The 18454-nt window shown below is 31.8% G+C and overlaps 2 protein-coding genes across 2 annotated transcripts; one reads left to right on the top strand and one right to left on the bottom strand.

The window, feature by feature from the left end:
* Positions 1-5432: 5432 nt before the first annotated feature.
* Positions 5433-10249, bottom strand: LOC123899043 (OVARIAN TUMOR DOMAIN-containing deubiquitinating enzyme 4). The gene is made up of 6 exons (XM_045950095.1): positions 9845-10249; positions 7588-8178; positions 7113-7234; positions 6846-6886; positions 6117-6215; positions 5433-5794 (listed from the first exon to the last, which is right to left on the bottom strand). Exons 2-6 carry the CDS (start codon positions 8165-8167, stop codon positions 5623-5625), a joined length of 1014 nt encoding a protein of 337 aa, XP_045806051.1. The 5' UTR covers positions 8168-8178; positions 9845-10249; the 3' UTR covers positions 5433-5622.
* Positions 10250-11894: 1645 nt separating this feature from the next.
* On the top strand, positions 11895-16247 carry LOC123898036 (protein cornichon homolog 1-like). Its single transcript, XM_045948882.1, has 4 exons — positions 11895-12177; positions 12266-12447; positions 15038-15160; positions 15877-16247. Exons 1-4 carry the CDS (start codon positions 12100-12102, stop codon positions 15941-15943), a joined length of 450 nt encoding a protein of 149 aa, XP_045804838.1. The 5' UTR covers positions 11895-12099; the 3' UTR covers positions 15944-16247.
* The last annotated feature ends 2207 nt before the right edge of the window (positions 16248-18454 follow it).

Raw genomic sequence — 18454 nt, 5'->3', positions numbered from 1 at the left:
CCTCGGATATGGATTCAGTGCAGTCAGAATTTGGTGCAGTCATGCAGTCAAATCACCATGTGCCTTTTGATTAAAATTACAAAATCCAGATTCAAATAGTGATTGGATCCAATGGTTGTGATTCACCTGCAGTCATCCGGGAATCCATATCCCAGATTCCTCGGCTCTTGTGTTTATTTAGGGGAAAATACGGATATGGCAGGAAAGGGAAAATGTTAACGTTATTATTTTTAGACGTGCAATAATGTGTATGAGTGAGTGGTTGAGCTAGATAGAATATTTTTCAGCCTAATCATGGAATAGTTATGGTCTAATTTCTCTAATAAATTAGATATTAAAAAAAGTTAAGGTTTAATGTGTTCATATACATCTCTAATAATGAGGTATTTGGATGTTACCTGATTAGAAGGATTTTAACCGGTGAAACGTTGTATCCGTATGATTGTTGGGAAAGGGGATACACCTGCAAGACACTTGTATGACGTTAAAATAAGAGTCTGAAGTGTGAGATTTTAGATAGAGAGAGAGAGAGATCAAATACCGAGTCTTTAACCAAATCTTACAAACTTTAGTATGTGTTTGGTTATGTGGTAGACAAAATTGATTTTGACATAATTGAGTTTGACATAATTGATTTTGATAAGATCGAGTCTGATAGAATTAGTTTATGTTTGGATATATTCATACAAAAGTGAGCTGAACAATGAATTTAAGTGTAAAAGTCAATTCTAGAATCAGAAACTACGATTTCTGGCTTCAAGTATAATCAATTCTGGAGGCAGAATCAAATCTACTTTTGAGAAACCAAACAAGCCAAAATCAATTCTACACGTCTAGAATCAATTCTAGCTACTCCAAAATTGAAACCAAACATCCACTTAATCAAATTTAGAATCTCAAGTTCGCACAAACTTTGGTTAAGGGCACTTCGTGTAACGATCTTGAGATTCAAAATTTCAATGCAATTTCATTTCATATTGCTAATTCTTTCTCTATCAATTTTGTTACCTCTTTAATTTCTTGTACGCCATTCATTTTTATCTATGCCGCTTGATTATATGTAATTTTGTTTTGCATCTTTGTGTGAGGTTATTTGAATGAACTTATTGCTTGTTTCATTTAGTTCGGATAGAAATTGATAGAGTCTACAACGCCTGTAATAAGATTGATCGAATTTGATTACGACAGTGATCGTGTTTTTGTAACGCTAATTTACTATCATGATTAATCGAACATCTTGTTTTAAATCTTGTTCTAACACTAGTTTAATTTAGTAGGAGCGCTGTTTGAGCCAACCTGCTCATTGGGTCAGGGGTGATATTTGAGGCATTGTCCAAGTCCAGAACAGTATTCAAGTTAGTTTCATATAAGAATAAAGCAACTGTGAGTGCAAAGAAGGCGGTCATGGGCTCAAGCCCCCACTCTTATTCAATACTATATGTAGGGTGGATGCACATATACTGCACTAGGGCTTGCTCAAGCCCCCGCGAAAAATCAAAACTATTTATTATAGTGCTACTATGTATATCATTTTTTCAACCCTCATAAAATTAACTAGACCAACTAACTTATGCTTATTTGATCATTGATGGTGAGACTTGATACAGTTAGGTAACAATAGGCTTCAGGTATGGTGGATCATGGTGGGAAAAATACCTACAAAACATGTTAGCACTACAATGCTCAAATCAGTATATGATTAAGGTAGAATGAAAGTGAAAAGTGATTGAATTGTATACCTTAATATCAAAACTAACACTCTAGATAGACCTCTTGGATCTGTAATTTGGTACTTCAATTTTTAATTCCATAATTTTGATCCCCAATTTTAATAAACTCATACATTTTGTCAAATCTGTATGACCAAAATATTAGTGATATGACAATATTTTATATGTGGTGGACAAAATAGAAGTTTTCGTCCAAATGATTTAAAACACATTTTGTAAATTTCTGAAATATAGAAAATACTTCACTATTTTTAATTTTTTTATTTATTGTAAGTGTACTTTAGAAATACTTATTTGAGCTTGTGCCCATGTAAAAGTATTTCTCCTTATTTGAATTTGAACATGAAGATGGTTTCACTCGGTAGGTATCAGTTTGGAACAAGCTTTTCTCTTTCCCTGTTGTCAGAAAATCACTTAACAAGGACATCACGCTAGCAGGTCTTCTTTCACTTTTCGTTTGCCACTCACTGAAAGAGCTACTAGTACTTCCCAAAATCCAGCTAATCAATTTCAAACATTCAAATTTGTATAAGTTTGTTCTTCATTAACTCCCTATTCGAAGTCATCAATTCGTTATGTAGATTACCAGACACCCTCGTTTGAGTAGAAATTGAAGATAAGATTATGAGATTTCTATAATTCATACAAACCATGTATCAACCCTTACGCTAACCCAATGGTTGCAAGAATCTTACTCAAATGTGTTTTTGGATTACCTAATCGTAAATTCTAGATAATTAAAAATGGATCATGATAATATGCGTCTATTTCACTTTAATTGATCAATTTTTTATCATTCGGTCTCATATATTCTCTCTGGTCCTAAATATAAGATAACATCTACTTTTTAGATATAAGTAGCAATATAGGAGTAAATAACTTTTTAATTTTTAGATTCCTTCAATAACTAATGTATTTAGTCAATATTATAAACTAGATACACAAGTTATTGAATAGACATAAGTATTTCTCGTATGTCTTAAAATCAGTGTCCCAGTTTAATCATGTGTATAATTTACATAATCTAAGTTGACTATAAATTTTTAATGTATAAAAATAAATATTAGCATACAAAATATTGTTAAATTTATTTCAATGCATATCTTTTAAATATCGGCTTTTTTTTTGGTGAATAAATATCGGCTTTTTGTAATATACTAAAGTATAACTAAAAATATTAATAGTCAAAATTATGTATTGACATGTGTGAAGTGATCAATTATGACACTTATTTTGGGACAATGAGTTAAGTTTTTAAAGTTAAAGTCAATAATTAAAGTCTCGTTTGAGAAATTCTTAGGTGAGTCATCACCTAATCATTAATTATTAGGCACGACCAATCATAAAATTACAACTCATTAATATATTAAATAATTCTAAATAAATAATAGAGTATTAATAAGAGCAAATCTTAACCAAATCAGGAAAATAAGGAAGTAATAAAACTCACGCACTAGGTTGTTATTAGCAGTTTTATTCCCTCTAAATTGTCATGGTGTTGCCGTGAAAACCAAAACAAGGAGAAAGCAAACTGTTTCTATGTTTTCTTTTGGTACTTCTCTTCTTTGTACATCATCTATATTATTGTTTCTATGTTTCTTTCTATTTACATGGTTGTATTTTTTTCTGTTATATTCTTTTTCTTCTTTAATATTGATATTTCACTTCTGCTAATTACTTTTTATTTACAAGAACCTTACCATCATAGCTGGTTGCCTCCAAGTAGCAGTACTGATCAAGACAAACAAGAATAATTTGTTCTTAGCATCAAACTATTGAATGACATTTGACATAATTTTTGTTTTGCAATTACATTTAATTAGCAATTTTAATTATAAGTTATAATTAGACGAAGAAAATTTTATGTTGCACTATATTCCTACACTTTAAGTTTAACTATATATATATATATATATATATATATATATATATATATATATATAGACTCTCTATTTCACAATGCTAAGTTTTGAGTTCATAGCTTATTGCTTATAAGTTTATATGATAAGAGCTGTTTGGTAACATTATTTTCATACGAGCTTATAACTTTTTTATTAGGTATACATGTGCACGTATTTTTATAAGCTAATTCAATTTGCTTATAACTTATTAATTTTTCTTCCAAATTCTTAATTTAAAAAATTAAATACTAATTAAACATATTATTTTTTTAATTTCATTTCATATTTATAAACTAATTCAACCATTAACTTTACCTAACACCACAAATTAAATCAATTTTCTTGTGTCACCACACATCACACATACAAATTGGGAGGGAATATAACTTGCTAAAATTTGGCGCAAAAACAAATCAAGTTGGCATGAGTTTTGTTATTTCCTTGTTTTCCAAGATTGGTTAAGATTTGCTCTTATTAATGCTCTATTATTCATTTATAATTATTTAATATGTTAATGAGTTGTAATTTTATGATTGGTTGTTCCTAATAATTAATGCTTAGGTGAGTACTCACCTAAGAATTTCTCGTTTGAGAAATTGAGTGCACAATCTACAAGATAAATTTTTCTATTTATTTTATGGGTCTTGCTAACGAGTGTTCCGGAACATTCTTTAAACATTTCATTTAAAAAAATAATTTATTCAGAAAATGAAATATTTTAATTTTCAATGTGTTGACTTCACATATTTTCAGAAAAAAGAGGTTGGATAATCATAATTCAATCATTTATTACTTTTTTTTTAATAATAAAGATATTACTTCTGTGCAGTAGAAACCTATTTTTTTGGTAAAGTTTTGAATTTTTTTTTTTTACGGATCCAATTGTTGCTTCCTAATCCAAGCTTTTGAATATAATTATTGTATTTATCCGGTCTATATTGTGGATTTAATTTGTACTATATATCTTGTTCAAAAAAAAATTTGTACTATATATATATTTTTGAGAAAAAATTTGTAGCACAATATATGTCTCGCTTTATATTATCAATAAAGTATTTAATGCTATTTTTCCTATTATAACTTTAACTATTTATTACTCTCTTCTTTCGATTCTTCAATTTATTTTTTTCATACCATAAATAAAGGATAATTTTGTAAATCAACTCATAATCTTTCTTTTTCATACAACATTAATTATCTTTCTTAATATGTATAAAAGTGTCAAAGCGTATATTGTGGTACGGAGGGAGTAATTCACAAGTACACCAATACATGAGGCTACTTTTCCTTAAAAAAAAATGGTAATGCTACTTTAATAAAAATAAAAATATTCTTCTCTCTTTTATTTATACAGTTTTAATTTATATGAATTGATCAACATGTCAGTCATTTAGAGACAGAGAGAGTAGATAAATTAGGTTAGTAGTCCCTCCAATCTCAAATAAGTATAAACAAAGATTCCTTATACAAATTTATTGAATAACTAATGTGTCTATATTCAGATACATAAATTATTCAATAAATTTAAAAAATAAATTTCTCCTGACATGTCATGACTCATGAGCAAATAAGTTAAACAAGATACCTCAATGTTATCACATGCTTTGTTCTTTACTTTTCTCAACGGCAGCAAGGCAAAGATGATACAGAGACACGCACGCACACCTCCATAGTGATGTTGTAAAGTCTGAGACAGTTGGTAGGGGAGACCACCATTTTCACCTTTCACACCTAAAGGACTTGCATAAGTTAGTGGATAGTTTGATTCTTTAAGGTCCAATCAAAGTTAAAGGCTATCATTTTATTCATGCCAACAGAAAATACAACATAAACAGCCATGTACAATAAAGTGAATATCATTATTCCTTGGCCCATGACCATAAGGTTGCATTTTGGTTGTCTTGCAACTAGACCTATACATGACATTATAAATGTGAATAAATAAAATTAATACATGATTTTAATCTCTTCAACAATTGAAATGTGAAATGCTAGAGTTTTGACTTAGGACTCTTCTTTGTAGGAATCTCTAATGCATCATAATGACCAAACCCATGGTAGAGAACTCTAATTGGATTTTCCTTGCCATATTCTTGGCCATATTCAGCTATTGATATCAATCCACCAGCATCCTGATCATACATGTATACAGTGATTGGCATCCTGCACAACAAGCATCCTCGGATCAAAATCCAAATGCGTACATAACTAGGACTGTTCATGGTTCGGTTTAGGAAGGAAAACCGAAGTGTTGAAAATAACTAAATAATTTTGTGCAGTTTGGGTTCAGTTATGTTTGATTCAGTTCAGGTTAGCAAACTGTGTTCGAAATGTTGGTTCAGTTCATTTCTATGTGATTTGGTTCGGTTTGGTTTCTCAGTATGCGATTTGGTTCGGTTTGGTTTATCGGTGTTTGTTAACAGTCGTATACATAACTGCATGAGCAAGGTAAGTTTACTTGCCCAAGAGGAAGAGAAGTACTTACTGCAAAACATGTGAAGCAATAAACAATTCAGGTTCACCTCCCCACACATGAGGCTTCCTTATTTGTGAAATATATGAATCAAAATCACCTTCAATAAACCTGAAGATATCATGAGATAGCCATGTTCATTATCAAACAATAATCATTCATCATTTCACCTATTACAGTAAACAAAGAAACATTTAGGCTTAATTAGTTAAATGGTCCCTTAAAGACATTTTAGGTTTCACATTGGTCCCTTAAAGAAAATAAAGTCCGTTTTGGTCCCTTAAAGATATCTCCGTTTAACATGATATATAGACATAATATAGACACATTTTGAACTTAAAAAGGTTATAATATTGGCAATAAAATGAACAAAATTTGCCACTAGGGACTAAAAACAAAGGAAACAAATTTATAGGGATGAAAACAAGTGATTTTATTTTACAAGGACAAAAACCAAAACTCGCTATAAAAGTAGGGATTGAAAACATATTTTACCCTATATAAAATAAGGACATTTTTCCTACAAAAGAAAAAATTGGAAATGAATTCTTACTGTTTTCACTGAAAGTAGAAATGGTTATTGAGATACCTCGATCCTTCCAAATCCAATGTTATTTTGGTGTGTGTGTGTTTTGACTTATGAAAGGGAAAAACAGGTTAAAAAAAGCTGTCTTCACTAAAATAATGTCAAGTAGTTAATGTAATCACCAGAATGCTACAGGTATGCAATGGGAAACTCACCATTCAGTTTCTTCCCTTCTTTTAATAAACTCATCAGCAACCTGGCAAACCACGGTGCAGAGAAAAATCAAGAACATGGATCTAGGCACACAATGATTACAAACAGCTTGATTTATAAGTTATTGATAGAATAATATGAAATGGATAAGAAATCAATCAACAACGAATATAAACGTCGTATTGTAGCCAATACTGTGCCTTCAATTCTTCAGGGGTTCTCAAACTTATAATTGTAACATCTAAAAATAAAGATATTTAAAAGCACACCTTGGCCCGTAAATCATCTGCTAGCTCTCTCTGGAAGCTTCCACTAGGAGGTGGTTTTCCTGACCTTAAACAAGCCCCATGAGCAACTGAGCGAAACATGCATCTTCCATCCCCAGGTATTCCTGCTCAGTACAGTAAGTTTCATAAACAATGCATGCAGTAAATGAATATAAAAGCCTAGGTTCTTTTTTACGTCACTTTGTACATGTTAATTAATGCACAAAAAAACATAGACTATATATGTATATATTTAAGGGTCATGCTAAATAGTGCCCCCAAGGCAATGGTTAAGGAAACAAAAATGGAAATAAAAGCAAAAGTTTTAAGTCGAAAATATCATTTTTAAAAATTTCAATGCATTGAATGCACTACTTTCAAAATTATATTACCATTTTTGTTTCCTTAACCATTGCCCCCGGGGTATTGTTTAACATTTCCCTATATTTAAAGATATATTTGAGAATGTGCAGCTCACCGATTACAGAATAGTTTGTGTAAACTTTCTTCCCGTGTGAGACTTTAACATTTGACTCGTCACAGGCATCATTCTTATTCTCATTTCCTTTATCCGTCTCAGCGTGTGCAGGTTCAGAACTCAAATTACACACAAGTAATCCAAATATCAAGCCAACAGACGCACAACTGCGTGGCCAAGTTATTCGTCGCACATTACATTTAACTTTGGAAAGCATTTTATGTTTAGGTACCAACAGCCTCATACTCATACTTTGACATGCAAAGGAAATTTCACTATGACTCTTCCGAGAGACTACAGAACTAAAAACTTGAGCATTTCCCCTTTGCTTGGAGCAGCATGATCCAAGGTAACCTCCTTTTATTGTTTGGCCCATAATCGTTGAACTAGATGGTTTTCTGCAAACAGAAAGGCCGACATAATTTGTCTCTGACTTCCCAGGGTAAAAACTGGAAGAAAATGAACAGGATGTTCCTCTGGTCTGAAGACTGCAGATGTTACTGCTCATCAGCAGCCGAGTACGGCCTTTTAGGACAACAGCATTTATTGACGATTGACCAACAGGAAAGCAAACACTCATATTTACATCACCTGAATCTCCAAATTATACTTTTTGTTAGAAACTGTCCAAATAACATTCCTAGAATATACATAATGGCATTAATCTCCCCACATACAAATATTATATACTGGCGTGTTATTAAATTCTTTAGAGAACCAGTGCAAAAGATTTACAAGTCGTTACACCTGTGATGTTGATGACATGCATAAAATTCATATCACTTGGATATAAACAGCATAAATATTATTTGAAGCTAGTGTACAATATAGTTCTAAAAATACAAAAATGTGAAATTGTAGTTAGTAACCAATTCATCGAAAGCTGAGAATACCAGATTAATACAGCAGATGCTATAATCCAACAGCAGAATTAGTTAAAATGATATTAAATCAAACAAAATTTGAATGCATAAAACTACAAAGTTTTAGGAACAGTATTAACTGGCCACTGACCATATATGATATATGCATTCAACACTCATTTTTGAGCTGTTCATATATAAACGTCCTTTCACTGATTTCCAGTAAATTACAGTATAAAAATGTAGATACTGATATGATTTCATAGCATGGAATACAGTTACAGTTCTTTGGTGCTAATTAAGACCAAGCTCGACATCTTGAAGACTATACTACCTCATACTTAACATGTCTTCTGGTCACTCGCTTTAGCATTACTTGAGAAATCTCTAGTTTACATATCTAATCTTCTATTTTATTTTAAGAAAAGTCTTCACCCTAACGAAACACGGCGGAATTTCACACCTTTGCTTTCGCTTGTTCTTTTCCCCAAATCCATACAATCATGTAAGGGGTTTTTACTAGTTAGATTGGAAACTAGAAAGCTTCCTTAAAAACAGTCTATTTAACAAATGTACATATAAATTCAAATTATAAGTTAAATTATATATCTATATATTCAAGATAATTACATGTGAGTGAAAGGCAAGCGGGCAAGCTGCGCCACTAATCCTTTATAGATGGTAAAACCAATCCCCTGAAAAACTACATCCATAGACCTACGAGACAACATTACTATGCATGATCCTTTGAACTCTTTTAAGAAGATCCACAGTCTTGGGTGTTAATTAAGAAGCCAAAAGTGTAAAACTAAAATATCTAATAATCTTGTACTCTACTTTTACCAACAAGAATCCATATGAAAGAACCTTAACCCTTTATTCTAATTACATCTAAATCATTAAAGCATGTTCAAATGTAGTATATTAATCTCGAAAATTCAGCTTCTCATTGAACTCTAAAGTCCTAGACAATTGAAATGTGATATTCTGGGTTGCAACTTGCAAGTTTTTAACATGGAATTACACTATTCACATCAATCCAAATTGCACCCATTTCACAAAAAAAAAAAAAAAAAAAAAAGGATTTTTAGATGAACTAGAACCCACCCAAATCATTTAGAATCATCAACAATTAAAAAATTAAAAATCAAAAAACAAACAGGGACCTTTCGGAGATGACAACATTGTATTTATAAATGCAAAGATTCATTGGACATATATCAAACATGTAGCATGCGTCTGTCGTGAATAAAAGTACTAGAATTTGAAGAAAATAAATACTACTACTAATATAATTGAAATTCTCAAATAATTCTCTAGCTGCAATTTAGTTATATATAGAAAAAGTAAATAAATAAATAAATGAAAATGAAAACGAGGGAGAGGAACCAAACCTGTTGATTGAAGAGAGAGGGTGGAGGGAATGAAAGAGGAGAAGCAGAGAATTGTAGGGAAAAGTTATACTGTGGAGTTGAAGAAAAGAAAAGTATATTAGTTGGAATTGGAAGAAGATAATTGAATTTTGAGGAAGAAAGTTTTCAAATAATGTTCTAGAGAAGCCTCTCCTATGGAGATTTCAGCATGACGGTCTTGACCGATAAACTTCACCATTTTTTTATTTTTTTTTTCTTTCAGGCAATTTTTAACATAGGTCGGTTATGTCATCAAATGATTTTAGTTATTTTCTGATCACAGTTATTTTCTGATCATAGTTGTAGGAATCGAATCGTATCCTCTCTACCAATTTTTTTTTTTACTATTTAAAATGTTCTTCTCATTGCTATATTCATATTGTGTTCACAGTTTTTACATGCATCCACTAACATTAAACAAGGTATTAGTAAATTTCTATTATCTTCGAACAATTGTACTGTAAGTGTAAAAATACATACGTTCAATAATATACCAATACATTATGTATGGTATTTAAAAATACATGATGTGTCACGTTCATTAACACATTATTGAATGCATGTGTAAAAAATCTTTACAACTGACAGTGTACAACAATTAAACTAAAAAAAATAAATAAAATAATTATAAAAAACAAATAAAGTTAGGCAGAATCTTAGGAGCACACGATAAAATCTAACCCCAAAATTGAGATTCTTAAAGGTCCAGAAGAATCTCTTCAAGCAAGAGGAATGACTTAAAGTATGTGCTTCAATCCATTTTTGGTTTTTGTTGTCTTGATAGAATTTTGTTTTAAATTCTTATAAAATTTTAACATTGGACCGGTAATCAATTCAAAACAAGTCTAGGTGTAGCCAAAAGATCAAGAAACCGTCACTAAAAGCTGAAACACACAACAAGTCAAGCTATTACACACTCTGGGACTTGCCACGACTGTGACAGGCAAATCAATAATTGAGAATCGCGCATAGAAGACCCTGCCACAGTCTGCAGTCGTGGCAGACTAAAACTCAAAATTTATCGGTTTTCGTCACTTCGTCATGCTTTAATGTACTTAATATGTAATAATGGCTTGGTTTCGGATTTGTTGGAGTTGAAAGGTGATTTGTTTATCTCACTTTGTTTCCTAATTCGTTTTTAGATCTGCTGAGATTTGTAGGTCAATAACTTATGGGTTTGCATCTTTTGCACTTGAGGATTTGGGGTTGCTCTTGAATCTGTTTCAAACCTTCGTGATTGAATTCATATGCTTTGACTCGATAGAGTCTTTGGTGCTTGCTATGTTTTCATTGGTACGTTCACAAAACACTCTCTCTTTTTTTCTCGCTATTTGGTTGTATACGGGTGCTCTAGGTAGTGCATCTTGTGTGTGTTTGATTCAGTTGTTTTTAATCACTTTTGTTGTATTTAGATTGTCTGAATTGAATATCCATTTGGAATGATTATGTGGTTTAATAGGGTTAGGTTGATGTCCCACACAATATTTTGTATTTATTTTATTTGGTTCGCGAGTCAGTTTTGACATCAAGTGACTTCAGTCTCTCCCGATCGTAGTTGTGGGGATCGAACCGTGGTCTTCCAACCAAGTTAAGCGTAAATTACCACTAAACCAAGTAACTATCGATTTCTCCTACATTATTTAGATTTAGAGAAGAAAACTATTTTGCTATTTATTTTCTTTTACGCATTTATTTGCTATTTATTATGTACAATTTTTTTGATTAAAGTACTAGTTTTTTATTTTTTATTTAAAACTAATACTTTAATAAAATAAAATAACTAATGCTACTCTATAAAAAAAAAAAACTAATACTGTAGTAACTTCAATATTTTGACGCAACATTTAATCAATATAATCCCTTTTAAAAATTAAGAAAAAGTGTCCCCGTGAGCTTAGCTCAGTTGGTAGGGACATCGCACTATATGTGCAGGAGCCCGGGTTCGAACCCGGGACACTCCACTTATTCACCTTTAAGGTGGATTTTCTAGCCATCAGGCTACTTGACCAAAAAAAAAAAAAATTAAGAAAAAGTTTTTGCAGTCCCAAATAATCATTCTTTTCCACTCAAATTTCAAATTTCTTCATCGGAAGATGCTAAAAATATAGTAATGATTTATTCATGCACGTGTAGTCAATAGTCACGACAGACAGAGAACTGAACTCAACTCAACTCGCTCACTCACTGACTCACTCACTGTCTAATCTAATCTTCATAAACCCTAGTACTTCACTCTAATGGGTTGGAACCTCTTCTTTTGGCTTATCATTTGTTTCCCCACTAACATTGCTCTTCTCGCTTCAACTTTCTACCAGGTATTAGTATTACCCTTTTTTTGTTTTTATGTATTATTTTCTTTCTCAAAGATTGATTTTTTATTATTTTTTTAATTGGGGGTTTAAGGTCTTGATTTTATATGACTTGGAAGCTGATTATATCAACCCATTTGATGCTTCATCTCGGATTAACTACTTCATTCTACCTGAGTTCATTGGACAAGGACTCTTATGTGTTGTCTGTCTCTTCACTGGTCACTGGTTCATGTTTTTGCTCAATGTTCCTATTACTTGCTATCATGCCATGCTGTGAGTCAAGTTTTTGTTCTTGTTTTTTTTTGGTGGCCAAATTAAAGTTAACTATATGTTATTTGCATGAGTCATGACTTATGAAGCACATACAATGACACGACACAAACACCGATAGGCCGACACCGATAATAATTTATGAAAATAACATGATTCAATCTAATTATAGGTGCCTGTGTCGTGTCGGACACGCCTAATTCGAGAAGTTTTTGTGCTTCATAGGTCATGACCTTGTGCCCAATGCATTATTATTTAGATTTGATGTGATGCTTTTGCTGTGAATGCTGTCTTTCCTAGCCCTTATAAATGTTCTAATTTTTTAATTTTTAGTTTTTGAGGAATTAATTTCAATAATTTGTTTTTGGTGTTAAACAAATTGGTAAACAACATTGAAACTAACACACACAAATAACTGCAAGGTCCTGGATTTGAACCCGGGTGAAGAATTCCAGCCTAACAATATCGGCATTTGCTAGTTGAGCTAGGACTTGTGGACAATTAATTTTATGTTTTAGTCTTGCTATTTCAAATAAGTCCCTTTTGGTTATGATAATGTCATTAACATAAACTGTTAGAAGGGATTCTACAAGCCATTGAGAGGTTTCTTCAGTTTAGGTAATAGGTACTCTTCCCTAGTACTACTTCCTCATCCACATTAGTCAAGAATGCTTTGAATCCTGCTGATAGATTGCATTTGTTAAGATAATTAGAAATGGGATGCTGTGATCATGATCTTCGTTCCTTTTAAGAGGCTACAGGGATATCCAAATCTGTATAACTCTCAGGTTCTGCACTTCTGCTGTCTCTACAAAATATAGTTTTCATTGTCATTATCGAAGTGCAGATCAGTGCTGGTCATTTCATAAATTCTAAGCCTTGTATAAGTGGTTTAAGTGTATGTTTGGATTAGTTCTGGATTTGGCAAACTCACGATGGCACTGCAATCTTGTTGAAGCTCAAAAGTGTAGCTTTTGCCAAAATTGCAGTGGATGACCGTAATTCTAATAATCCCACCGTCAATCCAAACATGTGCTAATATTATGTGTTTTGTGAAAGAATATCACCGGACTTGTCTCTCCCATGGATCCGTTTCCCGAGGTAGTTAGATTCATGGTTCAGTCTCAGGTCGGGAGATGGAGGAGAAGACACACATTTATAAATTTAGACAGTTGAAGTTATAAGTTTTAGATAAAAGGAGAAGAGAAATAAAAATAATAAGATCTTGAATATTATTGACAATAACTTGATGCTAGTAACAAGACTAAATGATAACCCCTATATATAGGGATACAAGACTTCTAATCCTAATTTAATAGGTAATAGGTAAATCAGGATACTAATCATAATCAGGGACGGACCAAAGGGAGGGAAGGCATAGGCCCCTCCCTCTTCATCACTGAATAATATGGAAGCTAGATGTCAAATGGTTTGGTGCAGGATTGAATGAAACATTGGTTTTGTTTTTTTTAGTATTAGAAGATGTCAAATACTTAAATTATACAAATGTTGTGAATTTGGGCGAATTTTGCTTAAAATTTTTCTTTGACTCTATATAATGATTTGCATTTATTGAAGAAAAAATAAATCCTAACAGATAATCTTAGTTGTTCCAAGATTTTTAGTTGATCCTAGAAAAAAACTAGATACTGTGACATAAATATCAAAGATATTCTGAAATTTTTAATATATTCTAACAACATTAGTAGATTAGATTCTGAGGCCATGTGATCTATAATTTCTGTTTAGAATCTAGATGGTAATGATACAGTTATGTGATCCAAATTACAAGACCCTTTTTTCCTCGTATTCATCTCCTCCTGAGATATGTATTATCAAAATAAGATGTTATGTCTCATGTCATATCCTTGTTGGGTCAAGTTTTGAGTTTGAAGGATTTTGCTTAAAAATGAAAGTTGTGCACTCAATGACTTTTGGAATTAAGGAGTTCAAATGGTAGGATAAAACTACATGAGTAAACTTTAAGGATAAAACTACATGAGTAAACTTTAAGGAGGGTCTTGATGTTGGTAACATTGGAGCGAAATCTGTGTATTAGGGTAGAGCAGCTAGAAAACATAATTTCCTTAGTTTCAGTAAGGTGATAGTTTTCTCTTTCTACTTTCCATTTTACTGTGGAGTATATGCATTAGAAGTTTTGTGAACATTCCCTTCGGATGAGAGATATTGTTAAAGGTTTTTAGAGATATTCCCTTCATTGTCAGTTCAGTTCTGAACATCTAAGTTGAAGTTTGAAAGGCATTGATAATTTATGGAAGAACGAGTTTTTGTGTAAATCAAATGAACTTATGGTGCTATTAGGTTGTTTACCTAGTTTACTGGTTATGAAAAATGTAATGAAAGTATAATGCATATGCACCACGACAAAGTTACTTGTTTTTAAATATTTTCCAGCTACAAACCTAAATCAATGCCGATGAACTTATTTGGTGATATAAATATTAGAAAGAAAATTACAATAGTGAGAAATTGAGTTTTTTAATTATTTTAGGTAATCTACTTCCATTTAAGATTAATCTTATGAACTTGTTGTATGTTCTTTGTCATGAATTATCTCATTTGAAATTTTCAGGTATGTGAAAAGAGAGCATCTTATTGATGTTACTGAAGTGTTTAGAGTACTCAATGCCGAGAAGAAACTCCGGATAGCCAAACTTGCTTTGTACTTAATAGTCCTCATTGTCACCGTGTTCAGGTTTGTTACCCTTAAAAAAATGCTTAACACTGTATCCATTTCATTTTCTAATTAAGATCTTCTATTTGAATTGTTGCTGCTGAGAGAATGATATTTTACAATTCCGAATCTGAAGAATTAAACTCCAGGGTGAACAATTTTGGATGACAATTTATTTACTTACGTTGGTTTCCGTTTTCATTGGCAATAAAAGCATTGAAGAATGCATTTTACACGTTTTTGAAAATGCATTATGGATGACTATTTATTTAGTGTTTCTAGAAATTTGGAAAGTGTCAAAAAGCTATTTATAGTATTTCCAAAACGCAGTCTTCCTAGTTAGTCATCTATTTTCTCTCTGTCGCAATTGTTCAATGCAGTAACCTTTCATCCATGGCATGATGAAAGGAGAATTGAAAATGAACTTTGCAAATGTTTTTTAATAGCAAACGGCTCCTTAGATTTTGATCCATTGTATTCTTTTTACTAGATTAAACTGAAAAGGCCATGCTTCCATTTTTGGGAGTCGTATCCTATCATACATTTTTAGGAAAACAACTTATGACTTGTCCATAAGCTGTTTTCAGCTTATTTTCACAAGCTTTTCAGGATAGCTTATGCAAACAATATAAAGTTTATCCTATTCTACACTAATAAAAGTTTTTATTTCACTACAGCTATTTATAACTCTTTCAAGGAACCTGAAAGTTGATTTTTCTAACAACTTTTATTTGCAGGCTTACATTGATCGGTGTCTACTATTTAGGCCTAGAAGACGATGATGACTTGAGATATCTTTGGTAACTCGTGTGCAATGTGGCAAAAATGTGTGAATCCCCTCTGTTTTGATGAAATTGGGATTTGATATGTACCATTAGGCTTAGGACTTAGACTTCAGAAGCTCACAAAAATAGATCTTAGGCACTAATTTGAGTGAGATTGCATACCCATCTTTCAATATGTTAAGGGTATGTTTGTTTTATATTTTGTTGAAGTTTATGTGAAATTTTGAAGTTAAAAATTGATTTTTTGATGGTGAATGTTAAGTGTATTCTTTGAGTTTGCTTCTTTGAAACATTGTGTAGCAAATTGGTTGGCTGGATATGCACATTCTTTGGGTTTAGGATTTGATATATTTTCTTCATTTGTTCTTCTGTGCTTTAGCAATTAGCAACATAATGAAGACATTTCTTTCGAGGCTTTGTCTAATGTGCACAAGTGAGACAATTCTTGTACCATCCACAAGCTTGTTTTCACCGTTAAATCAATAACTTTCACAAATTGGATCAAATGAAATGTGATGTGACATATTGATCCAATGGTGGAAACAACAGCATGATGCAAGATTTGTCTCTCGTGGATAATTAGATTTATGCCATATGAACTCAATTGAATTTTCAACCAAATCATCTCAATGTAGATACCACATAGTGATCTTAGTACATAACCTCATAGTGGAAGAGCCAAAGAGGTGACAATATTAACAGTTTCTAATGTCACTTTACCCGGCTGGAAAGTTTAAAAATAAACAACCATACTATTTTAATTTACATGTCAATGTAAATTGCGATTACACTACAAATTTTGATACTGCGGTAAAATAAAGATAAATATAGTTGACGCAATCACAATTGCAATGTGGTTACACTAGACATTTAAGATATTTATATTGTGACCATGATTATTGTTGCAGACTGCAATTTTGAACTGTAAATTGAACCAAACATCAAGCTTCCAATTCATGTTTCTCTGTCTTGAAATCTTGTCCCCCCTCCCTCAGTCTCTCTGTGGCTAATAACCTTCAACAGTTACAATACATATGGATGATATGGGTCATGGATATGGTATGGGCAAGTAATTAAACCAACACTATAAGAGCTAGTGGAATCTCCATCACAAATTGGAAAGAGATATAGCATAGAGAGCTACATCACAATATTCTATGGTCCACACTTGGAACTAGGCCATTGTGTGTTGGTTAACATTAAAATCTAATGAACTAGCTAATGTGGCAATGTAACAAAGCAAAAAATATGTGTATGCATGGTCTTTTTTGGGAGAGGATACTCTCCGATTATGTGGCAGTGAAATCCGGACCATCCAATTTTTATTACTGCAGTTTTAAACTAAAATAAATAAATATATAAATAGAATAAATGGACACTAATGTACCAAAAAAAAAATAGATGGACGCTGAACCTCATCCAGTGAAAAGTTGACGAGATGGGATTCAGGTCCGTCTTTTTTGGATTATTATAACTGGTGTGATAATATTTAAATTATAAATTGAGTTGCATTATTAGCTACTGTTATAATATTTAAATAATAATTTGAGTTGCATTATTAGTTATAATAAATTTAGAAGCATGACACAAGTTTAGTAAAATATTAGTTTTTTTAATAGTTTAAATTTTATTGAAAATGTGGTCTCAAGTACAATAGTAAGAATATTAACAAATACAATCAGAATTCATTGGATGACCTCTTATCAGATTTTTTATATGGAATTGCACATTATTTATATTCAAACACCAAATCCAATTATACTAAACGTGACGGTGTGTGTTAAGAGTCTTACATTTGATGTGGTCATATAACAAATGCACCAAATTCAATAGTACCGAACATTAAAAGAACATTTTGTAAAGTAACTCATATTATTATTGTCCATGTTCTTCCCAATTTTCTAAAACTTTGTACATATTATTATTGGCTTAGGTTTGCAGGGTTTAAGTAAATTTATAGCACGATACATCGTAGGTACATTATGGTTTATGGTTGGGTGTCATGAGTGAATCTACTTACTAACGTATTGAGTTGTACTGTACGTAAGAAGTAATTAACCCTATTTCTTCCGTAAATAAATTGTTAGAAAATATAATATAGGATAGTAGACAAAACATTAATCTACTTATTATAAGAAGAGAGATGTAGTGTGGTGAAACTCTTGATACTATTGTCATATTTCGGAAACTCTTAAAATGTGCATCGTATTTTAACACGTCTTTTGATTCATATTTCGGCAACTCCAAGCATGGCTTGTAGTTGTTTAAATATGAATTTTTGAAACTATTCTCATGCACTACTCTTGTATAATATTTTGTTGAAGACTTCTATTATGGATCATTTTTTCTCTTTAGTTGCACTTGCGACCATCCTTGTTAGTTTGTTAAAGACTTCTAATAAGGACTCAGCCTCTTGATGTTTAGTTGAATGTGAATCTCATTGTTGATCTTGTTGAAGACTCGCTCCCCCCCACCCCCTTCTCTCACACACACATTTTTAGGTTTGATTTTGAACTCGAACAAAATTGGG

Source organism: Trifolium pratense, linkage group LG7, assembly GCF_020283565.1.
Source record: "Trifolium pratense cultivar HEN17-A07 linkage group LG7, ARS_RC_1.1, whole genome shotgun sequence".
Classification (NCBI taxonomy): domain Eukaryota; kingdom Viridiplantae; phylum Streptophyta; class Magnoliopsida; order Fabales; family Fabaceae; genus Trifolium; species Trifolium pratense.
Note: the sequence above shows the minus strand (reverse complement) of the source record. Positions and strands in the feature narration are given on the sequence as shown.

Bases quoted from the DNA above. Each gene is read 5' to 3' on its own strand.
- LOC123899043 (XM_045950095.1), bottom strand. From the start codon at position 8,167: ATGAGTGTTTGCTTTCCTGTTGGTCAATCGTCAATAAATGCTGTTGTC. The intron at 7,235-7,587 runs GTGAGCTGCACA...TGTACTGAGCAG, and splicing joins CACAAACTATTCTGTAATCG to GAATACCTGGGGATGGAAGA. The intron at 6,216-6,845 runs GTGAGTTTCCCA...TGATATCTTCAG, and splicing joins AGAAGGGAAGAAACTGAATG to GTTTATTGAAGGTGATTTTG.
- LOC123898036 (XM_045948882.1), top strand. From the start codon at position 12,100: ATGGGTTGGAACCTCTTCTTTTGGCTTATCATTTGTTTCCCCACTAAC. The intron at 12,448-15,037 runs GTGAGTCAAGTT...TGAAATTTTCAG, and splicing joins ACTTGCTATCATGCCATGCT to GTATGTGAAAAGAGAGCATC. The intron at 15,161-15,876 runs GTTTGTTACCCT...TTTTATTTGCAG, and splicing joins CTCATTGTCACCGTGTTCAG to GCTTACATTGATCGGTGTCT.